Here is a 27,951-nt window from a genome sequence, read left to right as displayed (position 1 = left end):
TATTAAAAGCACATTTATACGTAAATAAAGTGATGGAGACCTGACAAGTTGTTCTTCATATTTATTTACATTCTTACAAAAGAACAAATAAACCAGTTGATTTCAGGGGAGCAGGTGGCGATTGTGTGACTGTGATGTTTTAGGGACTTCTAGTTCGACCAGTACACTTCATCAAAGGATCCTGTTCCCTGGAGCTGCAGAGTGAGGGGGGTCTTCACCAGACGGGGCTGGATTACCACGATGGCCCTGAACTCTCTGTCCTCACTAGAACACACAATCGTAGCAAAATGCTAACGTTATATAAGCTTCTCATAAACCCCGTGTAGACATTGTGATGGCGGTCTGTGGTTTGTTACCTGGGAGTGAAGCTGATCTGGAGACACTGGCTGCCGCTGGTGACGTGGAGCTCCTTCGACCTGGGAGACCAAAAGTCTGGTGTCACTCTGAACACACGGGAGCCTCCTTCATCTGACTCTACAAACACACACACACACACACACAGATACCATTTACTCAGATACCAGCTATATATCATAATTGCCATTCCAAAGCACTGTATGTGTAAAAAAAACAAAAAAAGCATAATTCCAGTCAGTTTAGTCAAGTTGTGCATGAACTGAAGACCCCAACAAATCCCAGAGCTAACGTAAGAGCGACGATCCAGACAACAACACAGAAGACAGTTCAGTCGACACCTGTAACTGATTTCCAGTCAGTGTGGGCTCCGTGTCTGTAGAGGATGACTTCTATTATCTGCGTCTGCCCCACGTAGCAGAACCCAAAGTCGACGCTGTCACTGGACAGACGCATTGTAACGAGCTCCAGATGGGCACAGAGAGGCACTGTCTGCACAGAGCAGAGAAGAAATTCACTTTGTGAGGTCAATTACCTATAAACATGCATAACGACTTCTGTTACATCAGTTTGTTTCTCCTCTTTGACGCATTTCTACCGTTGGGCTTCACGACAGTGTCTGACCTGCAGGCTGTTGTTGCTGTAGTGAATCAGGAGGTTTTGCTGGAAACACAGCTTCCTTTCCTCTCTTGCACGATGGATCAGCGTCACCCCAGGAGGGACTTCCTCGCCTGCCTGGTCTGCATGATCCAGAAGGGACAGGGAGCAGTGGAAGGCCACCTTCACCTGGTATTCACAGCAAAAGAGTACAACTAACTGATAAGAATGACAAGATAACGGAACATTTTGTATTATCCAGAACATGACCGACTCTCCTCTTCTCACCTGCATGCTTTGTTGTGGGTGCAGCACCAGAGACTGGCTGTCACCAGTAGGTGGGTTACTGGAGGTGCTGGTCCGGACTCGAAGCTGCTGCTTAAGCACTCTAAAGGGAGGCTGAGTCCCCAGTCGGAAGTGTAGAGGCATTTCTGAGTTGTTTCTCAGCTGAAAGGCCCGTTCGGTGTCAAATTCACGAACTACCACCTACGGAGCAAAACAACCAGAAAAGCGACCGCTGAGCATGACTGCTCTGAAATACTGAACACCGGTGGGTCAATACGTCATGCATGCACTTCAGTGTGTCAGAGCACTTTTGATGAGTGTTGTTGATTTCTCAGACAGACCTTCTCGGATGTTGTCTTCAGTAAATCACCGGCTGAGGCATGAAACTCCAGCACCCCCCCGTCCTCCTCTATCTGCACCATCAGCCTGCAGCAACATGGAGCCAAAGGGGAAGATATGAAATGTAATCAGACCACCTCTTGTCTGACCTCAGCTCATTTGCATTTTGGAAACACAGACAGAGTTTGGATTCATTCGGGATTTTGGGGACTTGGTATGACTGTAATTGCTTACACTGCAGGCTTAACGACTGCAAGTAGATCCATTCTGACAGGCTCCAAATCCAAACCCTGAGCTCTTCCAACTTTACCCGGGACACAGGCAGCCATCTGTAAACACAACACAATAACAAGGGACTTTAGCTTGCGTCAGAGTCATCTCCTGTGTGCCTTTTCCAGGATTTACAATTGAAAGACGCTGTTTGGCGCGTTGCGCCCGTCACCTCGGAGTCTAGGCTCATGAAGCCCAGAGCCAGGCCCACACATCTGGACTCACAACATGACCCGGAAAGAGTCAAAGGAGTGAAAGACGCATGGATGGTGCTGCTGCTCTTTGCTCGAATCACCTTGAGATAATCAGCAGAAAAAGATAATACGTCGTTATTCATATCGCTAAAAGCAGAGTGGTAAAATGGATGTGGAGCTAAAGTCTTATCAACGTACTATTTGCTGGGGTGTGATGCAGTATGGGTAATCCGAGAGGTTGCCCACATGAGGTCTGATGTGAACAGAGAAGAGTTTTTTCTTTGCAGGAGAGGGATCGAGACATGTTTCCTCTTCCTCGCAGTCATCCTCGGATACACATGCCTCCCCTTCCCCGCTCTGAAATCAATAGGACGAAGCCGCTTTGAGCCAATGAAATGTGGGTTCACTCACTGGCAACGTAGCCACAATAATTTCCCAGAGGCATCGTCATAAAAGTCATTAAAGTTTATGTTCACGTATCCGTGTTGCGACGTAAAATGGACTCACGGTCATGCTACGGAGGGAGGAACTCGTCCCCTCAGAACCTCGGGTCGTATTTCTTTCCCAGGCTGTTTGAACGTTCCCACCAGAAATCCCTAATGCTCCACTTAACGCCTCGTTGCCGTCAGCATCTTTAACTGGAAAGGCGTCTCCATACGCCACCACAACGTCCACCAGTTTATGGTCATTCTGATCTATGTTGTATGTTTCCCAGTCCATGCGAATATCTGGTGGCAAAGATTTAAATGAGATAACTTTATTGAAGTAGTCAGTCAGAGTCAGAGAGGTCACAGGAGACTACACATAAAAAAAGACATGCTGCTATAGCAGGAGTCAGACTAACACACAAACAAACCAAGTGGAGACATTGGTGTAGCTCAGGAACGCTTTACAGTTGTTGGCTCTGAAGAAAACATGTGGAGCATTATGGGTATTCGTAACCAGCCACTCTCCACACTTTCCCTTACCAAACATGGTGGGATTGTTGATGCGAAAACAACGCGACACCGTGTCCCCTCCAGATACACGAGTGCCAAACCTGATGGTGCAAGCAGGAATGTCAAAGTGATATAGATGTAATGCCATCATGAGTGTGTTTTAATGGGGGAGAAGGACAGGACAGGAGAACAGACTGTGTTATTGGTCCCTGGTTCTGGTTGTCTGGGCGTGGGCCCATCATTTGGAAGTAGAGTGGGCAGCCAGTCACCGTCATCTGCACGGGAATGAGCGTGGGCTCGAGGTCCCCCACCTACGGGGGGGGGGGATTAGATTTCAACAGTATTCATCATTCTGCAACAAAATCAACAGGTCTCTTTGAAAAATCTTACTCTTACAGTAAAAAGTAAGTTTTAATCCTTAAATATCTGTTACACCCCATTGCATGGCATCGTACTTTGCATATGAGGTGATCTCTGTATTCGCCCCACATGTCCGTGTAGGCAGTGACGTCCACAGTCTGCGTCTCAAAAGGTCCCAGCGTCCCAGAGTCTGGCAGGACAAAGAAAGCTGCTCCTTTCCCATGAGCCAGCAGGCTGCTCACACACTCTGCCGAGAGATACGGGAAGTTGGCGTGTGCGCTCAATCTGCTTGATTTGAAAAGTGTGTGTGCTGTGCGCACGAATGAAAAGTTAAGCTCACCCTTGAGGGCTTTTTCTTCTGCTTTCTGAGCTTGAACAGAGTGAAGCGGCTTCTTGACATATGTCAATCTGCGATTAAAATGCAGCGCGCGTCACATCTGCAGTACAGCAAAGTCATTCTGTGATCCATTATTCAGGTTGGTGAGCTAGCTCCCCTTACCTTCTCTCTGACTGCTTCTTTGGCTTTGAGGCATGGCAGGTGAAATAATCCGCCTCTATGATAAAAGGGGCAGGGATGGCAGTTTGATTGGTTATCAATAACTGCTTCGTAACGGCTCTGCTCAAAACGACGTCATCACGGAAGTCAAGCAACAGTGCCGAGGGGCTCTCGTCATCTGGAGGAGAGCTAAAGGCAAAGAAAAGCGAGCGTGACTTAACAAACACTTATGCGATGGAGTTAGTGAAGCTACCATGGTGGTTAGATAATAGACTTTAAGCCAAGGTTACTACCAGACACTGGGCAGTGAGTAGGACACACTGAGTTTCTTGGTTTTGGAAGCCATGATGCCAACAACAAGAGGAGAGCTCATCCCCTGGACCTCACAGAGAGCAGCTACCTCAGTGAGATCCAGCTGGACAAAGAGACAAATATATGAAGGATAAGGATTTATATACCAGTTGTAACTGTACCGTGTCACTGGGGAATAGGTCACAGTAGAGGAGCTAATTACGCTCTAACTTTAGTTTCACTGGGACTTTAATGTCTTTGGTACTTACAGCTGTGTGGGAGATGAAACGAACCGTGATCTCCAAACTGGCATTCGGTCCCAGAGTGCCAGAAGAGGGGTCAAAACTGGCTGTACACAGTTCAGCCTGTTTACCCTGGAGCGGAGCCTGGTGGGGGAAACGTAAAACTCAGATCACAGAGTATTAATTGTCATGAAAGACATCTTAATTTGACATATGAGAAATAAAAAAACCAAGATCATATGTATACCAACAGCCTTACATACGATACGGATGAAGCACCGCAATCATTCAAACGGACCAGGGGCGACTAACACGATGGCAGCATTCATTGCATCGTTCATTCTTCTCACAGTAAATGAAGTGGTGGTCAAATGAAGCGACGCCAGCGTACCATCCAGCCGAAGTGTGAAGGCAGCAGGGTCTGGTTGAAGAGAGTCACGGTTGCCTCGGCAGGAACTCCAATGTAGAGTTCAGAGAAGAGCAGCTGGCAGTTCAGCAGACACACCCGTGGAGACTGCACATGCGCTCGCACCGACAAGTGACTGCAACAAACACACACAGGTAGTGTTGCTTGTTATCAGCGGGACGGACCGCTGAGTGACATCATTATCTGCACGGACCTTCCTTTCATTCAGTACAGCGGTTATTTTATCTCAGCTGAGCATCATTACCATCCCGTTCCATTCTCCACTGTCAACTCCAGCTCTGTTTCATATCGCTGGCAGAAATGGGGACTAAATAGCACATCTACACTGCAAGAGGCCAAGGGGGGCAGCACACCTCTGCGTGGGTCCACCGAGATCTAAGCAACAGAGATTCATATCCATTTAATGTTGTTTTTATCAGAAATGTTTTGCTGTGTTATTGTCCAGTGTGCAGCACCTGTGTGTCCTGGCGGTCCTGCTGACTGTTGGGCCTCTCCTCCAGTGTCCAGGAAGCCTCCAGATGGGTAATGTTAGTGAAGAGCAGAGTGGTCTGTGCCTGCTCCCCGAGCTTCATGAGCCCAAACTCCACACTGGGCACACCGAGGGTCACTATGGGACCCTGGCCGAAGTCAAACGATGCACATAAAGAGGTCACAGCTCAAAGATAAACTATACCCTCGGAATATCACAGCAACACATTAGCTTTGTGGAATAGAAAGATTTTAGCCATTTTGTGACGGTGTTAAGATTCATTCTTACCTTAAAACAGACTTCCACGGCCAAAGTGACGGGCTCGTGGCGGTGCTCTATGTGGCAAACCAGACTGGTCACAACCTTCTCCGGTTTCCCTCCACTCAAAATCAGGTCGAAATCGAAACACTCGTTTTCCTCTTGACCCACAAAAGGACAGATCAATCAACAATGAACTAATACATCAACTACATGAAATGGTGTTCACAATTCATCATGTACAAGTGAACCTAGTTAAAAGGAGGATTATTTCTGTGTTATTCTCCATTGTACTGTGTGACACACCTATGCTACCAGCAGAGGGCGCTACTTCAATGATGTGGCTGCCGCTGCTCATTCTCTCCCATTGAAAAAAGATGCGGGTTTTGCTGTGGTTCCACATCTAAAAACACACAAGACACAGACACAACCATGGATAACTGTAATTGTGGTAGAAATCTAATATCTGTCATGTATAGGTAACATAAGGAAATGAATATAACCTTGAAATGCCTGCGGGTGTTCGAGCAAATAAAGATCTCTCCGGGGATAACGACAGCATAGGGCTCCAGTAGGACCTGGTACGGCTCTGTGGATCCCTTGAGCTCTATCTCCATGACTATGACATCGCCTACCTTGGACCCAGTGCGCACGGGCTGAAGGACACTAGATGTACACACACACACACACACGATCCAATACTTTGTTCGATGAAGTGTGCTGAACTTGCCGTGTGATCTCAGTTCTTTGGATGTGTCGTGTTGGGGTGTTACTTTTACATACACTTCTACCACAGTGCACACAGAGTCACAGGAGCTTTACCCTTCGTCAGTGGGCTCTGGTGGCAGATGGGGAACATCCCTCAGGACTAAGTGACAGACACTGTGGCAATCCTTCAACTTAAGAAAACACAAACATCACATGAATTAAGTATCAGCGTGTAGCTTCCAAACAGGAGACTCATAATGTAAGACATATTGTGTTATAAAAATATTGTTTTCTGTTGTGTATTTGGAGTCCTTTGTACTTCTTTAGGGCAGAAGGTGAATAGAAACTCTTGATCCTGGCAGGGGGGTAGAACTCCAGTTCGGGGGCTGACATGGAAAGCATCGTCTGTGGCCTGGTGGAACTGGAGATGGGAGGGCTCTGGGGTTTCCCCTGGAAGGAATGGCTGCAGGTTTGGCTTCATGATCTGCCAGTGGAATGGCAGCTCCAAGTGGCTTCAGCCCCAGAGAGAGAGAGAGAGAGAGCGAGAGAGCGAGAGAGCGAGAGAGAGAGATTTAATGTGATATGTAATGATCCCCAAAGGGAAACTCTTCTTCTACTTGTGCCGCTGTGCAGGGTCAGCGACGGAGCTGCAGGCCTGGGTCTCGTAGTTAATCAGCACTTAAGTTTCTCACTCGAGGACACAATTACTCTGTTAAATCCTGCCAACACTAGGGGCTTGAATCCCAGTGCTCCAATTTAAGAGGTCTCCCTTCTTACTACGTTATCCTCTGGCCACAAAGAGCACACGTGTTGTTTGTACTTGTGAAGAGACATGACATCAACTGTTCTATTTCATGCTTCGTAGCGATGCTAAATGAGAGGGTGAGGCTTACACGTTGTTTCTAATGATGAGTTGTTTCTGCTGCACAGAGTGAGGGTTACACGGGCCGAAACGGACAAAGTGCTCTGCAGTGAGGTCACGCACCTCTCCCACCACAGGAGGCTCCTTCTTCCCAGATACAGATGCAAGCTCAAGTGCAATCAGCTGGCCCTCACCTGGGGAACTCACACATTATACAGACAATGGACAAATCGACTTGGACCTAACAATGGACAAAGTCAAAGTCACGTTTTACTAGTTTTCTGATCACTGAAAAGATTCACCTTCAATGGAAATGTCTTTCACCTGGCAGTTGTCACACACAACAGTGAACACCTGACAGCTCCTCTCAGCAGTAGTGGGGAAGAACACCACCTGCAAACCCACACACACACACACACTACTATTTGAAGCACACTGAGAATTTATAGGACTGAATTTAAATTCAAACTAACTGTGTTCAGCTGCAGAGAAGTGAAACCTGCTGCTTCTAACCTGAGAGGCCTATGAAGCATTGCATCTGCATTTTTTTCCATTTACCTCCATAACACACTCACCTCCACTACAGTGGCCTCTCCTGGCTGCAGCGCAAAAAGAGACGGGCTGACTGCAAAGGGTGGCTGCTCAGAAAAGTACGTTCTTGCCACAGACTATATAAAGAAAAAGAAAAAACCTTTTTATACATGTCGGATGTAGAACAGTTCCTGTATCTTAGATAACGTGTCAGATTGATTTGTACCCTGAGGTTCGAGGCTGGCCACTGGTTCTTGGGGATGATGCAAAAGGTCCCGGCGCTGAAGCTTATATTTTTGCACAAGAACTCAACAAATTTCACCCCTCCGATCAGACAACAACCACAGTCCAGAACTCTTGGTACTGCACAATAATTAGGGGGAAATATCAACAGTGCACGACCGATTAAAGTACACTCATGAGCATTACAACAACAACGGTAGGTTGGTAGATTCTTATGAGACTCACGTGTGAGTATTGGAGGGGGTCTTCTGGCTGCGATGGGCACCCAAAATCGGTGTCCAGCAAGGGTCTCCACCGCTATGTAGTCCTCATAGTCCCCCAAGGAGTCTGGAGCGAAGCGCGACAAAATGGAACATGTGAAGGACTTTACAGAGCGGTGGATTATCTCCTTTCAAGGAAAACACCATCTTAACTGACCACTGTGAGTCACAGAGGTCTGGAAGAGTGACAGCAGAGAAGAAAAGGCCACAGAACATGAATGAGTCGACAAGCACAAGATGACAACTACTTTCCAGAAATCACTCACAACTCCAGACATTTCAAACTTTACTGATGATACGTGAAGCACAGCACTTGATTAAGACCATGTGAAAAGAGGGTGAAAACAGCCACTCATTATCAAATGCAAAACAGTTATTCTAGCAACAAAATGTGAATTTATCAACAAATATGGGTCTGATTATGGGCCTCTCTACTTATCCAAATTAACATTTACTGAAGAAATACTTGCCATGAAATACATGAAGCAATTGCATGAAGTCCTATTCATTAAGTTTGCTGTCAGTAAACATACTGCATGTTTGTGTTTTAAACTACAAATGACCAACTTTAAAATCTGCACTTCTAGTTCATTGTATTGGCATTTCATTTGCCATAAACAGGAAATAACAGTCTAAAAGCAGTGATCTCACAAAACAAGTCGCGACATAATGTAGACTGGACTGTTTACCTTGTTACCAATGTGTCTCCATGTTGTAGTTGTGGCTGCAGGATGAATGAGGATGAACTAACTGGCGAGTGTAAATGATCACAGATTGAACGTCAGGAAGAGCGGAAAAATCCCAGCGAGATGCAGAGCAAATCTTCACCCCCAAAACAGTGGACTGATATCCGGAAACTGCGCTCAGTACTGAAGAATTACAAATACACGCTGTGTTCAGGCAGAAAGACCTCCTCTTCTCCCCGCGTGCATGATCCAGAGCTGTGTTTACAGAGAGGAATGCGCTGTAAATGGTTGATGTGTTCCAGAGGAAAGTTTTCTTTTTTTTTCACCCTGCTCTTCGCTTGTCTCCACGCGCACTAGAGAGAGGAGCTGAGTTTTTTTTCCTCCTGGAGCTGCGCCTCTGATGTCAGCAACAACGTGAGCTCCAGGAAGTGGTGACGCTCTCCGGTGGTGCGTTTACGAGACAGCGGCGTCAAAGTGGAGGGCGCAGCGCCACCCCGTGGACACCTGGAGCAAGTACAGCGACTGCTGCAAATAGGCCGGTTTCATTTTTTATTCTGTACTAACACAAACACCACCGGAAAACCTCATACACTTAATCCCTAAGAATATATATACATATATGTAATTATAATTAGATATACTTATAGTAAAAATATAGAAAAAATGACCCAAATAACACAATACATATTTTTTCCTTGAATAAATAATAATCCAAAATAAAGAATAATAAATGTGCAGTTACAGTATGTGTTTTCACAGTATTGTCGAAAAGAGTGCAACGCAGTAATCATCATGCCAGAGCTATTGATGGCTTGAGGACAGTTTGACAGTTAAAAGAGGATTTAAAAAAAGAAAAGTAAAGTGGCGACAGCACTTGCAGATGTTGACTGTCACCCGATGAGTTCACCTACAGTGTGTGTGTGGCAGCACTTTCTCAGGATTCGAGTGCTCCTCTGGGTCAGAGGAACAGTTTATTAAGTCGAAAAAACAAATGAAGACAAATGGTGCACTAATGACTCAATCCTCGTCCCCATTAACCAAAAGTTCCTCCCTTTATTGTGTCTGCAGGAGTTATTAGGAACTTGGATCTTGCCTGTTTATCTGTAAACATCTGTAAAATGTGGACACAACTGGGAGCCCGTGTGATTTATTTTTCTGACAGCGGGGACAGCATGTTGTGTTAAATCAGCAAGCACGTCAACATGAGCGCCAGACTGATGGCCAGTGTTGATGAAACAGACCATGCAGCAGTGTATTGTAACTCATCTCAGCCGTGTGTTGTGCTCTTGTCAGACAGAACCATGACAAGCTGGAAAAGAGACCAAAATCAAAATGTAAACCCGGGCAGTCCTTGTCTCCTCTTTTTGGCATTTTAGACCAGACAATCAGAACAACAAATGCTCCACTGACCTCGACCCCAGCATCGCTCTCTTCAGATTAGCTCTACACGGCACTGTTTTATTGTGATCCGACATGATCTGTAAGACTGCTTCAGTGCAATTGGACATTTGCATCTCTCTTAGGACTTGTAGATTACTGTACCACTGAACTGTGCTAGATGAACACCACGGGCAGCTATTATAAACAATAACAGGCAGTGTGTGTGTGTGTGTGTGTGTGTGTGTGTGTGTGTGTGCGTGTGTGTGTGTGTGTGTGTGTGTGCGTGTGTGTGTGTATGTGTGTGTGTGTGTGTGTGCGTGTGTGTGTGTGTGTTTCTTGTGGCTTTTGGAGCATCACTTTGGAGAATTTTTCAGAGAGATTTGCAGGATGCCTTTGCGGCCAGTTTTATGAAAAGCAGTCAAACTGATTTTACATACTAAGAAATAAATACTGTTGGCAGGCGAGGGTTGCAGACGAGTTGCAGGTCTGCACTCAAAGCTTTTTTACTGCCGATCCCGGGGGTCACGTCGTGCTGGGAGTTCCCCCTCGTGGGTACTGAACCAGCCTTTACTATCCAAGTAGCACTTGAACAAGATGTGTCTGCGGAAAGCACAGTTCACATACTTTTGTTTGTCCTTGTGGCTGCATTTTTTCATCTCAGCGAAAAGGGTCTTCTGGAGAAAATCTATTTCCCCTGTGGCTGATATCGACTTGCTGGAAAATCAATGAGGCCTTGGCCAGTCAGGTGAGCTCCACAGCAAAACCGAAATATAATGTGGATTTGTTTCACATCTGCTCCATCAGCTTTTTATGAAACCCTGTCAATAAGACAAGAAGAAAATACTTTGTTCGTTCTTGAATCAAGAAATACTTTATTCATCATGTAAACCTTCAGTTTATTCACATCCCATCAGTAAAGTCTGTTCAGTGACTCTTGTTCAATGATTTCATGAACACATTCACTTCATCCTCACAATCTATTTGTTTGACCCGAATCTCAGTTCTGTAAAAGAGAAGAATGCATGATTTACTTATTGATTATGATTATAATAATTAGTGATATAACACATCATAGTACCTGATTTGTATAACGATTAAGAAAACAACAAGAACAACATTTAATCTGTTATAGAAAATAAACATAATTTCACTTAAAGAAATCTTTACAAAGAGTGCTGAGAACTAAATCTCTTTGATAAAGAAGCTCTGGTGATTTCTCTCTTTAAGAGCCATGCAGTGGAAGAGAAACGACAACTAACAAATACATCAATACATTTATATTTATCAAACATTTAAACCTCAGAGCAGTTTACATTTTCATGAAGAGAAATATCAGTTCAGGTCAACAGAGATCATCATGAGCAGTGACAGCCTCCATGGCTGAACAGACACAGGAAGGAGCTCCACCTAAAGACACTCAAACATTTACACTAATGAGAAGATGTCAAAGACCGCCCTCAATGTTTGATTGACAGGTGAAGAAAAATCAGCAATGAAGCGACAATGATGGAGACAAAATGAGTTTCAGGATTGAAACACAAAAATGAATTTGCTGTTCCTTAAATCACTTTTGTCTATTTTAGTTTACAGAACTCAGCAGTGTCTCCATAACCATAACTCAGAAGTCCAGCATAGAGAGGCTGAGTGAATGTGGTCTGGACTCTGTGGAGGAGAGTCATGGTTTCAGAGACGCTGTAGAAAGACAGAATACCTGCTCTGTGATCCAGGTACACTGCTACTCTGGAGGACTGAGGACCAGAGACGGGAGTTTGGATCTTGTTGTACAAAAATATAAAACTGTTTTCGTTACAATATAACGCCCAAGACTTGTCATTCAATCCAAATCTACATTCATTCCTGCTCCCTGTTCTGCTGATATTCTTGTATGCGACTGCTACATAAACTCCTCTTCCTCTCCACTCCACCTCCCAGTAACAACGTCCAGTCAGACTCTCTCTACTCAGGACCTGTTGACATGTAGTGAATCTGTCTGGGTGACTAGAATAAGACTGTTGTTTTGTCATTAATGTTGCTTTTCTGTTCCCCTCAGATAATAACAGATGTGTGTGTGCTGTGTTTGGATCCAGTGTGATTTCACTTGAATATCTTAAGAATCCAGCTCTGGTCTTGGGCTCTGCTTGTGAAGGTGACAGTAAAACGTCCACTTCAGTCACTGCCAGTGAGACGTTTGTCCTCTTGTCTCTCAGAACGTCCTGTAGTTTATCTCTGACTTCTGACACAGCCGCCGTCACGTCCTCAAAGTAGCTCAGAGGACGGATGTCGATGGCGGACGAGTCTGTAGCTTCTCTGAGTGGTGGCAGTGAGGGGTAGTTGTGTAGAAACTGGTTGTGATCCTCTGTGTGTGAGAGCAGCTTCAGCTCAGCGTCTCTCCTCTTCAGCTCAGAGATCTCCTGCTCCAGCTTCTCCTGAAGCTCTTTGACTCGACTCACTTCACTTTTCTGCTGGGATCTGACCTGCTGCTTCACATCGGAGCTTCTTTTCTCCATGAGACGGATCAGCTCGGTGAAGATCTTCTCGCTGTCCTTCACCGCTTCGTCGGCGGAGCGATTGACGGCCTCCACCTCCTGCTGAAGCAGCTTCACGTCTTTCTCTCTGTCCTGGATTCTCTGCTGGATGTTTAGTCGACTCACCTCCAGCTCTCTCTGCCTCTCAGTCCTTTCTGCTGCAGCTGAGACTGTGTCGTGGCCTTTGTGTTCATCCACAGAGCAGAGGTAACAGATACACTGCTGATCAGTACGGCAGAACATCTTCATCACCTCATCGTGACGAGAGCAGATGTTCTCCTGGAGCTTCTTGGAGGGGTCCACCAGCTTGTGTTTCTTTAATTGAGCTACATCATAATGACGCTGGAGGTGTTTCTCACAGAAAGAGACCAGACAGACCAGACAGGACTTGAAGGCTTTCCGTTTCCTCCCAGTGCAGACATCACAGGACACATCTTCAGGTCCAGCATAGCAGTGATCAGCAGGAGCAGCTTGGAGTCCAGTCTTCTTCAGCTCCTCCACTAAAACTGCTAACATGGTGTTTTTCAGCAGGAGAGGCCTCGGTGTGAAGGTCTGCCTGCACTGAGGGCAGCTGTGGAGTTTCTTCACATCCTCTTCGTCCCAGAAGCTTTTAATACAGTTCATGCAGTAGCTGTGTCCACAGGGAATAGTCACCGGATCCTTCAGTAGATCCAGACAGATGGAACAAGAGAAGGCTTCCCGATCCAGCTGAACTCCTTTCTGCGCCATTTCACCTCTCAGTGACGACGACTGTCTGAGTTTCGTTTCACTAGAAGCGACTCTGCTTTGACTTCAGATCTGAACAACATGTGTTTGTTCAGTGAATGGAGGCTGTCAGCTCTGTCGCTGCACCACCATGTTGGTTACACCCATCTTTAAAACTGTAGATCTGAAGGGGAGGGAACAAGGAAACATGTGGGCAGAGCGGAGGCGGCTGTGTTTGAGAGCAGGAGGAAGAAGGAGGGCTGATCAAGCTGTGCTTCATTCCAGGAAGAGGAGCAGCGCTGTGAATGTGAACTTTGCTTCCTCATTCACAAGCAGAGTCTCGGTTAAAACCTGCTCCACTTTAGAAAACGTTTCATTTCTGTCGTTGTGAAATATTTCTTGTCTCCTCAGAGGAAGAGTTATAGACAAACATGAAGCCATCAAAGGACTAATTCTGTTCAGTGTTCTTTTACTGCTTAAAAACAGTGATCAAATGAAACTAATATGAAACATTTAAATTGTCGTATAATACCTTTCTCTCATATATACTTGCATGCCACTTAGCTAATGCTATTGCACCTTAGGTGTGAATACCTCTATGTAACATGTATAATAGCAGGTGATTGAGGACATTGCACTTCATGTGTCATAAGAACTCATTCATTTGTAACTGCATAAATCCTACATTAATATGTAAACATACAGATTGAGTGATTGTAATTCTGCGAGGGTTTATTGTAAATCAGGGCTCATCATATTAAATTCATTATCTTGATAGAAAACCTCCAACAAGTTCATAGTTTACTTGTTATTAAAAGCACGTTTATACGTAAATAAAGTGATGGAGACCTGACAAGTTGTTCTTCATATTTATTTACATTCTTACAAAAGAACAAATAAACCAGTTGATTTCAGGGGAGCAGGTGGCGATTGTGTGACTGTGATGTTTTAGGGACTTCTAGTTCGACCAGTACACTTCATCAAAGGATCCTGTTCCCTGGAGCTGCAGAGTGAGGGGGGTCTTCACCAGACGGGGCTGGATTACCACCATGGCCCTGAACTCTCTGTCCTCACTAGAACACACAATCGTAGCAAAATGCTAACGTTATATAAGCTTCTCATAAACCCCGTGTAGACATTGTGATGGCGGTCTGTGGTTTGTTACCTGGGAGTGAAGCTGATCTGGAGACACTGGCTGCCGCTGGTGACGTGGAGCTCCTTCGACCTGGGAGACCAAAAGTCTGGTGTCACTCTGAACACACGGGAGCCTCCTTCATCTGACTCTACAAACACACACACACACACACAGATACCATTTACTCAGATACCAGCTATATATCATAATTGCCATTCCAAAGAACTGTATGTGTAAAAAAAAAAAAAGCATAATTCCAGTCAGTTTAGTCAAGTTGTGCATGAACTGAAGACCCCAACAAATCCCAGAGCTAACGTAAGAGCGACGATACAGACAACAACACAGAAGACAGTTCAGTCGACACCTGTAACTGATTTCCAGTCAGTGTGGGCTCCGTGTCTGTAGAGGATGACTTCTATTATCTGCGTCTGCCCCACGTAGCAGAACCCAAAGTCGACGCTGTCACTGGACAGACGCATTGTAACGAGCTCCAGATGGGCACAGAGAGGCACTGTCTGCACAGAGCAGAGAAGAAAGTCACTTTGTGAGGTCAATTACCTATAAACATGCTTAACGACTTCTGTTATATCAGTTTGTTTCTCCTCTTTGACGCATTTCTACCGTTGAGCTTCACGACAGTGTCTGACCTGCAGGCTGTTGTTGCTGTAGTGAATCAGGAGGTTTTGCTGGAAACACAGCTTCCTTTCCTCTCTTGCACGATGGATCAGCGTCACCCCAGGAGGGACTTCCTCGCCTGCCTGGTCTGCATGATCCAGAAGGGACAGGGAGCAGTGGAAGGCCACCTTCACCTGGTATTCACAGCAAAAGAGTACAACTAACTGTTAAGAATGACAAGATAACGGAACATTTTGTATTATCCAGAACATGACCGACTCTCCTCTTCTCACCTGCATGCTTTGTTGTGGGTGCAGCACCAGAGACTGGCTGTCACCAGTAGGTGGGTTACTGGAGGTGCTGGTCCGGACTCGAAGCTGCTGCTTAAGCACTCTAAAGGGAGGCTGAGTCCCCAGTCGGAAGTGTAGAGGCATTTCTGAGTTGTTTCTCAGCTGAAAGGCCCGTTCGGTGTCAAATTCACGAACTACCACCTACGGAGCAAAACAACCAGAAAAGCGACCGCTGAGCATGACTGCTCTGAAATACTGAACACCGGTGGGTCAATACGTCATGCATGCACTTCAGTGTGTCAGAGCACTTTTGATGAGTGTTGTTGATTTCTCAGACAGACCTTCTCGGATGTTGTCTTCAGTAAATCACCGGCTGAGGCATGAAACTCCAGCACCCCCCCGTCCTCCTCTATCTGCACCATCAGCCTGCAGCAACATGGAGCCAAAGGGGAAGATATGAAATGTAATCAGACCACCTCTTGTCTGACCTCAGCTCATTTGCATTCAGGAAACACAGACAGAGTTTGGATTCATTCGGGATTTTGGGGACTTGGTATGACTGTAATTGCTTACACTGCAGGCTTAACGACTGCAAGTAGATCCATTCTGACAGGCTCCAAATCCAAACCCTGAGCTCTTCCAACTTTACCCGGGACACAGGCAGCCATCTGTAAACACAACACAATAACAAGGGACTTTAGCTTGCGTCAGAGTCATCTCCTGTGTGCCTTTTCCAGGATTTACAATTGAAAGACGCTGTTTGGCGCGTTGCGCCCGTCACCTCGGAGTCTAGACTCATGAAGCCCAGAGCCAGGCCCACACATCTGGACTCACAACCTGACCCGGAAAGAGTCAAAGGAGTGAAAGACGCATGGATGGTGCTGCTGCTCTTTGCTCGAATCACCTTGAGATAATCAGCAGAAAAAGATAATACGTCGTTATTCATATCGCTAAAAGCAGAGTGGTAAAATGAATGTGGAGCTAAAGTCTTATCAACGTACTATTTGCTGGGGTGTGATGCAGTATGGGTAATCCGAGAGGTTGCCCACATGAGGTCTGATGTGAACAGAGAAGAGTTTTTTCTTTGCAGGACATGTTTCCTCTTCCTCGCAGTCATCCTCGGATACACATGCCTCCCCTTCCCCGCTCTGAAATCAATAGGACGAAGCCGCTTTGAGCCAATGAAATGTGGGTTCACTCACTGGCATCGTAGCCACAATAATTTCCCAGAGGCATCGTCATAAAAGTCATTAAAGTTTATGTTCACGTATCCGTGTTGCGACGTAAAATGGACTCACGGTCATGCTACGGAGGGAGGAACTCGTCCCCTCAGAACCTCGGGTCGTATTTCTTTCCCAGGCTGTTTGAACGTTCCCACCAGAAATCCCTAATGCTCCACTTAACGCCTCGTTGCCGTCAGCATCTTTAACTGGAAAGGCGTCTCCATACGCCACCACAACGTCCACCAGTTTATGGTCATTCTGATCTATGTTGTATGTTTCCCAGTCCATGCGAATATCTGGTGGCAAAGATTTAAATGAGATAACTTTATTGAAGTAGTCAGTCAGAGTCAGAGAGGTCACAGGAGACTACACGTAAAAAAAGACATGCTGCTATAGCAGGAGTCAGACTAACACGCAAACAAACCAAGTGGAGACATTGGTGTAGCTCAGGAACGCTTTACAGTTGTTGGCTCTGAAGAAAACATGTGGAGCATTATGGGTATTCGTAACCAGCCACTCTCCACACTTTCCCTTACCAAACATGGTGGGATTGTTGATGCGAAAACAACGAGACACCGTGTCCCCTCCAGATACACGAGTGCCAAACCTGATGGTGCAAGCAGGAATGTCAAACTGATATAGATGTAATGCCATCATGAGTGTGTTTTAATGGGAGAGAAGGACAGGACAGGAGAACAGACTGTGTTATTGGTCCCTGGTTCTGGTTGTCTGGGCGTGGGCCCATCATTTGGAAGTAGAGTGGGCAGCCAGTCACCGTCATCTGCACGGGAATGAGCGTGGGCTCGAGGTCCCCCACCTACGGGGGGACGGGATTATATTTCAACATTATTCATCAGTCTGCAACAAAATCAACAGGTCTCTTTGAAAAATCGTACTCTTACAGTAAAAAGTAAGTTCTAATCCTTAAATATCTGTTACACCCCATTGCATGGCATCGTACTTTGCATATGAGGTGATCTCTGTATTCGCCCCACATGTCCGTGTAGGCAGTGACGTCCACAGTCTGCGTCTCAAAAGGTCCCAGCGTCCCAGAGTCTGGCAGGACAAAGAAAGCTGCTCCTTTCCCATGAGCCAGCAGGCTGCTCACACACTCTGCCGAGAGATACGGGAAGTTGGAGTGTGCGCTCAATCTGCTTGATTTGAAAAGTGTGTGTGCTGTGCGCACGAATGAAAAGTTAAGCTCACCCTTGAGGGCTTTTTCTTCTGCTTTCTGAGCTTGAACAGAGTCAAGCGGCTTCTTGACATATGTCAATCTGCGATTAAAATGCAGCGCGCGTCACATCTGCAGTACAGCAAAGTCATTCTGTGATCCATTATTCAGGTTGGTGAGCTAGCTCCCCTTACCTTCTCTCTGACTGCTTCTTTGGCTTTGAGGCATGGCAGGTGAAATAATCCGCCTCTATGATAAAAGGGGCAGGGATGGCAGTTTGATTGGTTATCAATAACTGCTTCGTAACGGCTCTGCTCAAAACGACGTCATCACGGAAGTCAAGCAACAGTGCCGAGGGGCTCTCGTCATCTGGAGGAGAGCTAAAGGCAAAGAAAAGCGAGCGTGACTTAACAAACACTTATGCGATGGAGTTAGTGAAGCTGCCATGGTGGTTAGATAATAGACTTTAAGCCGAGGTTACTACCAGACACTGGGCAGTGAGTAGGACACACTGAGTTTCTTGGTTTTGGAAGCCATGATGCCAACAACAAGAGGAGAGCTCATCCCCTGGACCTCACAGAGAGCAGCTACCTCAGTGAGATCCAGCTGGACAAAGAGACAAATATATGAAGGATAAGGATTTATATACCAGTTGTAACTGTACCGTGTCACTGGGGAATAGGTCACAGTAGAGGAGCTAATTACGCTCTAACTTTAGTTTCACTGGGACTTTAATGTCTTTGGTACTTACAGCTGTGTGGGAGATGAAACGAACCGTGATCTCCAAACTGGCATTCGGTCCCAGAGTGCCAGAAGAGGGGTCAAAACTGGCTGTACACAGTTCAGCCTGTTTACCCTGGAGCGGAGCCTGGTGGGGGAAACGTAAAACTCAGATCACCGAGTATTAATTGCCATGAAAGACATCTTAATTTGACATATGAGAAATAAAAAAACCAAGATCATATGTATACCAACAGCCTTACATACGATACGGATGAAGCACCGCAATCATTCAAACGGACCAGGGGCGACTCACACGATGGCAGCATTCATTGCATCGTTCATTCTTCTCACAGTAAATGAAGTGGTGGTCAAATGAAGCGACGCCAGCGTACCATCCAGCCGAAGTGTGAAGGCAGCAGGGTCTGGTTGAAGAGAGTCACGGTTGCCTCGGCAGGAACTCCAATGTAGAGTTCAGAGAAGAGCAGCTGGCAGTTCAGCAGACACACCCGTGGAGACTGCACATGCGCTCGCACCGACAAGTGACTGCAACAAACACACACAGGTAGTGTTGCTTGTTATCAGCGGGACGGACCGCTGAGTGACATCATTATCTGCACGGACCTTCCTTTCATTCAGTACAGCGGTTATTTTATCTCAGCTGAGCATCATTACCATCCCGTTCCATTCTCCACTGTCAACTCCAGCTCTGTTTCATATCGCTGGCAGAAATGGGGACTAAATAGCACATCTACACTGCAAGAGGCCAAGGGGGGCAGCACACCTCTGCGTGGGTCCACCGAGATCTAAGCAACACAGATTCATATCGATTTAATGTTGTTTTTATCAGAAATGTTTTGCTGTGTTATTGTCCAGTGTGCAGCACCTGTGTGTCCTGGCGGTCCTGCTGACTGTTGGGCCTCTCCTCCAGTGTCCAGGAAGCCTCCAGATGGGTAATGTTAGTGAAGAGCAGAGTGGTCTGTGCCTGCTCCCCGAGCTTCATGAGCCCAAACTCCACACTGGGCACACCGAGGGTCACTATGGGACCCTGGCCGAAGTCAAACGATGCACATAAAGAGGTCACAGCTCAAAGATAAACTATACCCTCGGAATATCACAGCAACACATTAGCTTTGTGGAATAGAAAGATTTTTGCCATTTTGTGACGGTGTTAAGATTCATTCTTACCTTAAAACAGACTTCCACGGCCAAAGTGACGGGCTCGTGGCGGTGCTCTATGTGGCAAACCAGACTGGTCACAACCTTCTCCGGTTTCCCTCCACTCAAAATCAGGTCGAAATCGAAACACTCGTTTTCCTCTTGACCCACAAAAGGACAGATCAATCAACACTGAACTAATACATCAACTACATGAAATGGTGTTCACAATTCATCATGTACAAGTGAACCTAGTTAAAAGGAGGATTATTTCTGTGTTATTCTCCATTGTACTGTGTGACACACCTATGCTACCAGCAGAGGGCGCTACTTCAATGATGTGGCTGCCGCTGCTCATTCTCTCCCATTGAAAAAAGATGCGGGTTTTGCTGTGGTTCCACATCTAAAAACACACAAGACACAGACACAACCATGGATAACTGTAATTGTGGTAGAAATCTAATATCCGTCATGTATAGGTAACATAAGGAAATGAATATAACCTTGAAATGCCTGCGGGTGTTCGAGCAAATAAAGATCTCTCCGGGGATAACGACAGCATAGGGCTCCAGTAGGACCTGGTACGGCTCTGTGGATCCCTTGAGCTCTATCTCCATGACTATGACATCGCCTACCTTGGACCCAGTGCGCACGGGCTGAAGGACACTAGATGTACACACACACACACACACACGATCCAATACTTTGTTCGATGAAGTGTGCTGAACTTGCCGTGTGATCTCAGTTCTTTGGATGTGTCGTGTTGGGGTGTTACTTTTACACACACTTCTACCACAGTGCATACAGAGTCACAGGAGCTTTACCCTTCGTCAGTGGGCTCTGGTGGCAGATGGGGAACATCCCTCAGGACTAAGTGACAGACACTGTGGCAATCCTTCAACTTAAGAAAACACAAACATCACATGAATTAAGTATCAGCGTGTCGCTTCCAAACAGGAGACTCATAATGTAAGACATATTGTGTTATAAAAATATTGTTTTCTGTTGTGTATTTGGAGTCCTTTGTACTTCTTTAGGGCAGAAGGTGAATAGAAACTCTTGATCCTGGCAGGGGGGTAGAACTCCAGTTCGGGGGCTGACATGGAAAGCATCGTCTGTGGCCTGGTGGAACTGGAGATGGGAGGGCTCTGGGGTTTCCCCTGGAAGAAATGGCTGCAGGTTTGGCTTCATGATCTGCCAGCGGAATGGCAGCTCCAAGTGGCTTCAGCCCCAGAGAGAGAGAGAGCGAGAGAGCGAGAGAGAGAGAGAGAGAGAGAGAGAGAGAGAGAGAGAGAGAGAGAGAGAGAGAGATTTAATGTGATATGTAATGATCCCCAAAGAGAAACTCTTCTTCTACTTGTGCCGCTGTGCAGGGTCAGCGACGGAGCTGCAGGCCTGGGTCTCGTAGTTAATCAGCACTTAAGTTTCTCACTCGAGGACACAATTACTCTGTTAAATCCTGCCAACACTAGGGGCTTGAATCCCAGTGCTCCAATTTAAGAGGTCTCCCTTCTTACTACGTTATCCTCTGGCCACAAAGAGCACACGTGTTGTTTGTACTTGTGAAGAGACATGACATCAACTGTTCTATTTCATGCTTCGTAGCGATGATAAATGAGAGGGTGAGGCTTACACGTTGTTTCTAATGATGAGTTGTTTCTGCTGCACAGAGTGAGGGTTACACGGGCCGAAACGGACAAAGTGCTCTGCAGTGAGGTCACGCACCTCTCCCACCACAGGAGGCTCCTTCTTCCCAGATACAGATGCAAGCTCAAGTGCAATCAGCTGGCCCTCACCTGGGGAACTCACACATTATACAGACAATGGACAAATCAACTTGGACCTTACAATGGACAAATTCAAAGTCACGTTTTACTAGTTTTCTGATCACTGAAAAGATTCACCTTCAATGGAAATGTCTTTCACCTGGCAGTTGTCACACACAACAGTGAACACCTGACAGCTCCTCTCAGCAGTAGTGGGGAAGAACACCACCTGCAAACCCACACACACACACACACACTATTATTTGAAGCACACTGAGAATTTATAGGACTGAATTTAAATTCAAACTAACTGTGTTCAGCTGCAGAGAAGTGAAACCTGCTGCTTCTAACCTGAGAGGCCTATGACGCATTGCATCTGCATTTTTTTCCATTTACCTCCATAACACACTCACCTCCACTACAGTGGCCTCTCCTGGCTGCAGCGCAAAAAGAGACGGGCTGACTGCAAAGGGTGGCTGCTCAGAAAAGTATACGTTCTTGCCACAGACTATATAAAGAAAAAGAAAAAACCTTTTTATAAATGTCGGATGTAGAACAGTTCCTGTATCTTAGATAACGTGTCAGATTGATTTTCACCCTGAGGTTCGAGGCTGGCCACTGGTTCTTGGGGATGATGCAAAAGGTCCCGGCGCTGAAGCTTATATTTTTGCACAAGAACTCAACAAATTTCACCCCTCCGATCAGACAACAACCACAGTCCAGAACTCTTGGTACTGCACAATAATTAGGGGGAAATATCAACAGTGCACGACCGATTAAAGTACACTCATGAGCATTACAACAACAACGGTAGGTTGGTAGATTCTTATGAGACTCACGTGTGAGTATTGGAGGGGGTCTTCTGGCTGCGATGGGCACCCAAAATCGGTGTCCAGCAAGGGTCTCCACCGCTATGTAGTCCTCATAGTCCCCCAAGGAGTCTGGAGCGAAGCGCGACAAAATGGAACATGTGAAGGACTTTTCAGAGCGGTGGATTATCTCCTTTCAAGGAAAACACCATCTTAACTGACCACTGTGAGTCACAGAGGTCTGGAAGAGTGACAGCAGAGAAGAAAAGGCCACAGAACATGAATGAGTCGACAAGCACAAGATGACAACTACTTTCCAGAAATCACTCACAACTCCAGACATTTCAAACTTTACTGATGATACGTGAAGCACAGCACTTGATTAATACCATGTGAAAAGAGGGTGAAAACAGCCACTCATTATCAAATGCAAAACAGTTATTCTAGCAACAAAATGTGAATTTATCAACAAATATGGGTCTGATTATGGGCCTCTCTACTTATCCAAATTAACATTTACTGAAGAAATACTTGCCATGAAATACATGAAGCAATTGCATGAAGTCCTATTCATTAAGTTTGCTGTCAGTAAACAGACTGCATGTTTGTGTTTTAAACTACAAATGACCAACTTTAAAATCTGCACTTCTAGTTCATTGTATTGGCATTTCATTTGCCATAAACAGGAAATAACAGTGTAAAAGCAGTGATCTCACAAAACAAGTCGCGACATAATGTAGACTGGACTGTTTACCTTGTTACCAATGTGTCTCCATGTTGTAGTTGTGGCTGCAGGATGAATGAGGATGAACTAACTGGCGAGTGTAAATTATCACAGATTGAACGTCAGGAAGAGCGGAAAAATCCCAGCGAGATGCAGAGCAAATCTTCACCCCCAAAACAGTGGACTGATATCCGGAAACTGCGCTCAGTACTGAAGAATTACAAATACACGCTGTGTTCAGGCAGAAAGACCTCCTCTTCTCCCCGCGTGCATGATCCAGAGCTGTGTTTACAGAGAGGAATGCGCTGTAAATGGTTGATGTGTTCCAGAGGAAAGTTTTCTTCTTTTTTTCACCCTGCTCTTCGCTTGTCTCCACGCGCACTAGAGAGAGGAGCTGAGTTTTTTTTCCTCCTGGAGCTGCGCCTCTGATGTCAGCAACAACGTGAGCTCCAGGAAGTGGTGACGCTCTCCGGTGGTGCGTTTACGAGACAGCGGCGTCAAAGTGGAGGGCGCAGCGCCACCCCGTGGACACCTGGAGCAAGTACAGCGACTGCTGCAAATGGGCCGGTTTCATTTTTTATTCTGTACTAACACAAACACCACCGGAAAACCTCATATACTTAATCCCTAAGAATACATATACATATATGTAATTATAATTAGATATACTTATAGTAAAAATATAGAAAAAATGACCCAAATAACACAATACATATTTTTTCCTTGAATAAATAATAATCCAAAATAAAGAATAATAAATGTGCAGTTACAGTATGTGTTTTCACAGTCTTGTCGAAAAGAGTGCAACGCAGTAACCATCATGCCAGAGCTATTGATGGCTTGAGGGCAGTTTGACAGTTAAAAGAGGATTTAAAAAAAGAAAAGTAAAGTGGCGACAGCACTTGCAGATGTCGACTGTCACCCGATGAGTTCACCTACAGTGTGTGTGTGGCAGCACTTTCTCAGGATTCGAGTGCTCCTCTGGGTCAGAGGAACAGTTTATTAAGTCGAAAAAACAAATAAAGACAAATGGTGCACTAATGACTCAATCCTCGTCCCCATTAACCAAAAGTTCCTCCTTTATTGTGTCTGCAGGAGTTATTAGGAACTTGGATCTTGCCTGTTTATCTGTAAACATCTGTAAAATGTGGACACAACTGGGAGCCCGTGTGATTTATTTTTCTGACAGCGGGGACAGCATGCAGCAGTGTATTGTAACTCATCTCAGCCGTGTGTTGTGCTCTTGTCAGACAGAACCATGACATTTCAAGCTAGAAAAGAGACCAAAATCAAAATGTAAACCCGGGCAGTCCTTGTCTCCTCTTTTTGGCATTTTAGACCAGACAATCAGAACAACAAATGCTCCACTGACCTCGACCGCAGCATCGCTCTCTTCAGATTAGCTCTACACGGCACTGTTTTATTGTGATCCGACATGATCTGTAAGACTGCTTCAGTGCAATGAATATCAATTGGACATTTGCATCTCTCTTAGGACTTGTAGATTACTGTACCACTGAACTGTGCTGGATGAACACCACGGGCAGCTATTATAAACAACAACAGGCAGTGTGTGTGTGTGTGTGTGTGTGTGTGTGTGTGTGTGTGTGTGTGTGTGTGCGCGCGCGTGTTTCTTGTGGCTTTTGGAGCATCACTTTGGAGAATTTTTCAGAGAGATTTGCAGGATGCCTTTGCGGCCAGTTTTATGAAAAGCAGTCAAACTGATTTTACATACTAAGAAATAAATACTGTTGGCAGGCGAGGGTTGCAGACGAGTTGCAGGTCTGCACTCAAAGCTTTTTTACTGCCGATCCCGGGGGTCACGTCGTGCTGGGAGTTCCCCCTCGTGGGTACTGAACCAGCCTTTACTATCCAAGTAGCACTTGAACAAGATGTGTCTGCGGAAAGCACAGTTCACATACTTTTGTTTGTCCTTGTGGCTGCATTTTTTCATCTCAGCGAAAAGGGTCTTCTGGAGAAAATCTATTTCCCCTGTGGCTGATATCGACTTGCTGGAAAATCAATGAGGCCTTGGCCAGTCAGGTGAGCTCCACAGCAAAACCGAAATATAATGTGGATTTGTTTCACATCTGCTCCATCAGCTTTTTATGAAACCCTGTCAATAAGACAAGAAGAAAATACTTTGTTCGTTCTTGAATCAAGAAATACTTTATTCATCATTTAAACCTTCAGTTTATTCACATCCCATCAGTAAAGTCTGTTCAGTGACTCTTGTTCAATGATTTCATGAACACATTCACTTCATCCTCACAATCTATTTGTTTGACCCGAATCTCAGTTCTGTAAAAGAGAAGAATGCATGATTTACTGATTGATTATGATTATAATAATTAGTGATATAACACATCATAGTACCTGATTTGTATAACGATTAAGAAAACAACAAGAACAACATTTAATCTGTTATAGAAAATAAACATAATTTCACTTAAAGAAATCTTTACAAAGAGTGCTGAGAACTAAATCTCTTTGATAAAGAAGCTCTGGTGATTTCTCTCTTTAAGAGCCATGCAGTGGAAGAGAAATGACAACTAACAAATACATCAATACATTTATATTTATCAAACATTTAAACCTCAGAGCAGTTTACATTTTCATGAAGAGAAATATCAGTTCAGGTCAACAGAGATCATCATGAGCAGTGACAGCCTCCATGGCTGAACAGACACAGGAAGGAGCTCCACCTAAAGACACTCAAACATTTACACTAATGAGAAGACGTCAAAGACCGCCCTCAATGTTTGATTGACAGGTGAAGAAAAATCAGCAATGAAGCGACAATGATGGAGACAAAATGAGTTTCAGGATTAAAACACAAAAATGAATTTGCTGTTCCTTAAATCACTTTTGTCTATTTTAGTTTACAGAACTCAGCAGCGTCTCCATAATCACCATAAACTCTGAGTCCAGCATAGAGAGGCTGAGTGAATGTGGTCTGGACTCTGTGGAGGAGAGTCATGGTTTCAGAGACGCTGTAGAAAGACAGAACACCTGCTCTGTGATCCAGGTACACTCCTACTCTGGAGGACTGAGGACCAGAGACGGGAGTTTGGATATTGTTGTACCAAAATGTAAAACTGTTTCCGTCACAACGTAACGCCCAAGACTTGTCATTCAATCCAAATGTACATTCATTCCTGCTCCCTGTTCTGCTGGTATTCTTGTATGCGACTGCTACATCAACTCCAAATCCTCTCCACTCCACCTCCCAGTAACAACGTCCAGTCAGACTCTCTCTACTCAGGACCTGACACCATGAAGTGAATCTGTCTGGGTGACTAGAATAAGACTGTTGTTCACTCATAAATGTTGCTTTTCTGTTCCCCTCAGATAATAACAGCTGTGTGTGTGCTGTGTTTGGATCCAGTGTGATTTCACTTGAATATCTTAAGAACTCAGCTCTGGTCTTGGGCTCTGCTTGTGAAGGTGACAGTAAAACGTCCACTTCAGTCACTGCCAGTGAGACGTTTGTCCACTTGTCTCTCAGAACGTCCTGTAGTTTATCTCTGACTTCTGACACAGCCGCCGTCACGTCCTCAAAGTAGCTCAGAGGACGGATGTGGATGGCGGACGAGTCTGTAGCTTCTCTGAGTGGTGGCAGTGAGGGGTAGTTGTGTAGAAACTGGTTGTGATCCTCTGTGTGTGAGAGCAGCTTCAGCTCAGCGTCTCTCCTCTTCAGCTCAGAGATCTCCTGCTCCAGCTTCTCCTGAAGCTCTTTGACTCGACTCACTTCACTTTTCTGCTGGGATCTGACCTGCTGCTTCACATCGGAGCTTCTTTTCTCCATGACACGGATCAGCTCGGTGAAGATCTTCTCGCTGTCCTTCACCGCTTCGTCGGCGGAGCGATTGACGGCCTCCACCTCCTGCTGGAGCAGCTTCACGTCTTTCTCTCTGTCCTGGATTCTCTGCTGGATGTTTAGTCGACTCACCTCCAGCTCTCTCTGCCTCTCAGTCCTTTCTGCTGCAGCTGTGACTGTGTCGTGGCCTTTGTGTTCATCCACAGAGCAGAGGTAACAGATACACTGCTGATCAGTACGGCAGAACATCTTCATCACCTCATCGTGACGAGAGCAGATGTTCTCCTGGAGCTTCTTGGAGGGGTCCACCAGCTTGTGTTTCTTTAATTGAGCTACATCATAATGACGCTGGAGGTGTTTCTCACAATAAGAGACCAGACAGACCAGACAGGACTTGATGGCTTTCCGTTTCCTCCCAGTGCAGACATCACAGGACACATCTTCAGGTCCAGCATAGCAGTGATCAGCAGGAGCAGCTTGGAGTCCAGTCTTCTTCAGCTCCTCCACTAAAACTGCTAACATGGTGTTTTTCAGCAGGAGAGGCCTCGGTGTGAAGGTCTGCCTGCACTGAGGGCAGCTGTGGAGTTTCTTCACATCCTCTTCGTCCCAGAAGCTTTTAATACAGTTCATGCAGTAGCTGTGTCCACAGGGAATAGCCACCGGATCCTTCAGTAGATCCAGACAGATGGAACAAGAGAAGGCTTCCCGATCCAGCTGAACTCCTTTCTGCGCCATTTCACCTCTCAGTGACGACGACTGTCTGAGTTTCGTTTCACTAGAAGCGACTCTGCTTTCACTTCAGATCTGAACAACATGTGTTTGTTCAGTGAATGGAGGCTGTCAGCTCTATCGCTGCACCACCATGTTGGTTACACCCATCTTTAAAACTGTAGATCTGAAGGGGAGGGAACAAGGAAACATGTGGGCTGTGTTTGAGAGCAGGAGGAAGAAGGAGGGCTGATCAAGCTGTGCTTCATTCCAGGAAGAGGAGCAGCGCTGTGAATGTGAACTTTGCTTCCTCATTTACAAGCAGAGTCTCGGTTAAAACCTGCTCCACTTTAGAAAACGTTTCATTTCTGTCGTTGTTAAATATTTCTTGT

At 45.6% G+C, this 27,951-nt stretch overlaps 3 protein-coding genes and 1 pseudogene across 4 annotated transcripts; all 4 read right to left on the bottom strand.

Moving 5' to 3' along the window:
- Nucleotides 1-51: 51 nt before the first annotated feature.
- LOC306794324 (deleted in lung and esophageal cancer protein 1-like) lies at nucleotides 52-10,846 on the bottom strand (the record flags this gene model as incomplete). The annotated part of the gene is made up of 31 exons (XM_079292359.1): nucleotides 52-264; nucleotides 357-474; nucleotides 696-846; nucleotides 979-1,140; nucleotides 1,240-1,437; nucleotides 1,578-1,662; nucleotides 1,810-1,904; nucleotides 2,018-2,140; nucleotides 2,238-2,396; nucleotides 2,547-2,767; nucleotides 3,008-3,078; nucleotides 3,173-3,288; nucleotides 3,433-3,584; nucleotides 3,678-3,745; nucleotides 3,837-4,022; nucleotides 4,127-4,248; nucleotides 4,394-4,510; nucleotides 4,758-4,908; nucleotides 5,038-5,168; nucleotides 5,249-5,410; nucleotides 5,551-5,681; nucleotides 5,827-5,923; nucleotides 6,024-6,186; nucleotides 6,343-6,419; nucleotides 6,548-6,740; nucleotides 7,122-7,284; nucleotides 7,393-7,483; nucleotides 7,666-7,758; nucleotides 7,848-7,984; nucleotides 8,090-8,191; nucleotides 10,717-10,846. 31 exons carry the CDS (start codon nucleotides 10,844-10,846, stop codon nucleotides 150-152), a joined length of 4,080 nt encoding a protein of 1,359 aa, XP_079148485.1. The 3' UTR covers nucleotides 52-149.
- A 263-nt stretch (nucleotides 10,847-11,109) lies between these two features.
- Nucleotides 11,110-13,459, bottom strand: LOC306794036 (tripartite motif-containing protein 16-like). Its single transcript, XM_079291898.1, has one exon. It carries the CDS (start codon nucleotides 13,442-13,444, stop codon nucleotides 11,765-11,767), a length of 1,680 nt encoding a protein of 559 aa, XP_079148024.1. The 5' UTR covers nucleotides 13,445-13,459; the 3' UTR covers nucleotides 11,110-11,764.
- Nucleotides 13,460-14,273: 814 nt separating this feature from the next.
- Nucleotides 14,274-24,985, bottom strand: LOC306794323 (deleted in lung and esophageal cancer protein 1-like; annotated as a pseudogene). The gene is made up of 31 exons (XR_013773205.1): nucleotides 24,856-24,985; nucleotides 22,338-22,439; nucleotides 22,096-22,232; nucleotides 21,912-22,006; nucleotides 21,637-21,727; nucleotides 21,366-21,528; nucleotides 20,762-20,954; nucleotides 20,557-20,633; nucleotides 20,236-20,398; nucleotides 20,039-20,135; nucleotides 19,763-19,893; nucleotides 19,461-19,622; nucleotides 19,250-19,380; nucleotides 18,970-19,120; nucleotides 18,606-18,722; nucleotides 18,339-18,460; nucleotides 18,049-18,234; nucleotides 17,890-17,957; nucleotides 17,645-17,796; nucleotides 17,385-17,500; nucleotides 17,220-17,290; nucleotides 16,759-16,979; nucleotides 16,462-16,608; nucleotides 16,242-16,364; nucleotides 16,034-16,128; nucleotides 15,802-15,886; nucleotides 15,464-15,661; nucleotides 15,203-15,364; nucleotides 14,920-15,070; nucleotides 14,586-14,703; nucleotides 14,274-14,493 (listed from the first exon to the last, which is right to left on the bottom strand). The product of XR_013773205.1 is annotated as a deleted in lung and esophageal cancer protein 1-like (transcript).
- Nucleotides 24,986-25,393: 408 nt separating this feature from the next.
- Nucleotides 25,394-27,601, bottom strand: LOC306794034 (tripartite motif-containing protein 16-like). Its single transcript, XM_079291896.1, has one exon. It carries the CDS (start codon nucleotides 27,584-27,586, stop codon nucleotides 25,904-25,906), a length of 1,683 nt encoding a protein of 560 aa, XP_079148022.1. The 5' UTR covers nucleotides 27,587-27,601; the 3' UTR covers nucleotides 25,394-25,903.
- Nucleotides 27,602-27,951: the final 350 nt, after the last annotated feature.

The sequence above is a fragment of the Melanostigma gelatinosum genome, assembly GCF_949748355.1.
Source record: "Melanostigma gelatinosum genome assembly, chromosome: 20".
Lineage (NCBI taxonomy): Eukaryota > Metazoa > Chordata > Actinopteri > Perciformes > Zoarcidae > Melanostigma > Melanostigma gelatinosum.
This window is presented reverse-complemented; position numbering and strand designations above follow the sequence as displayed.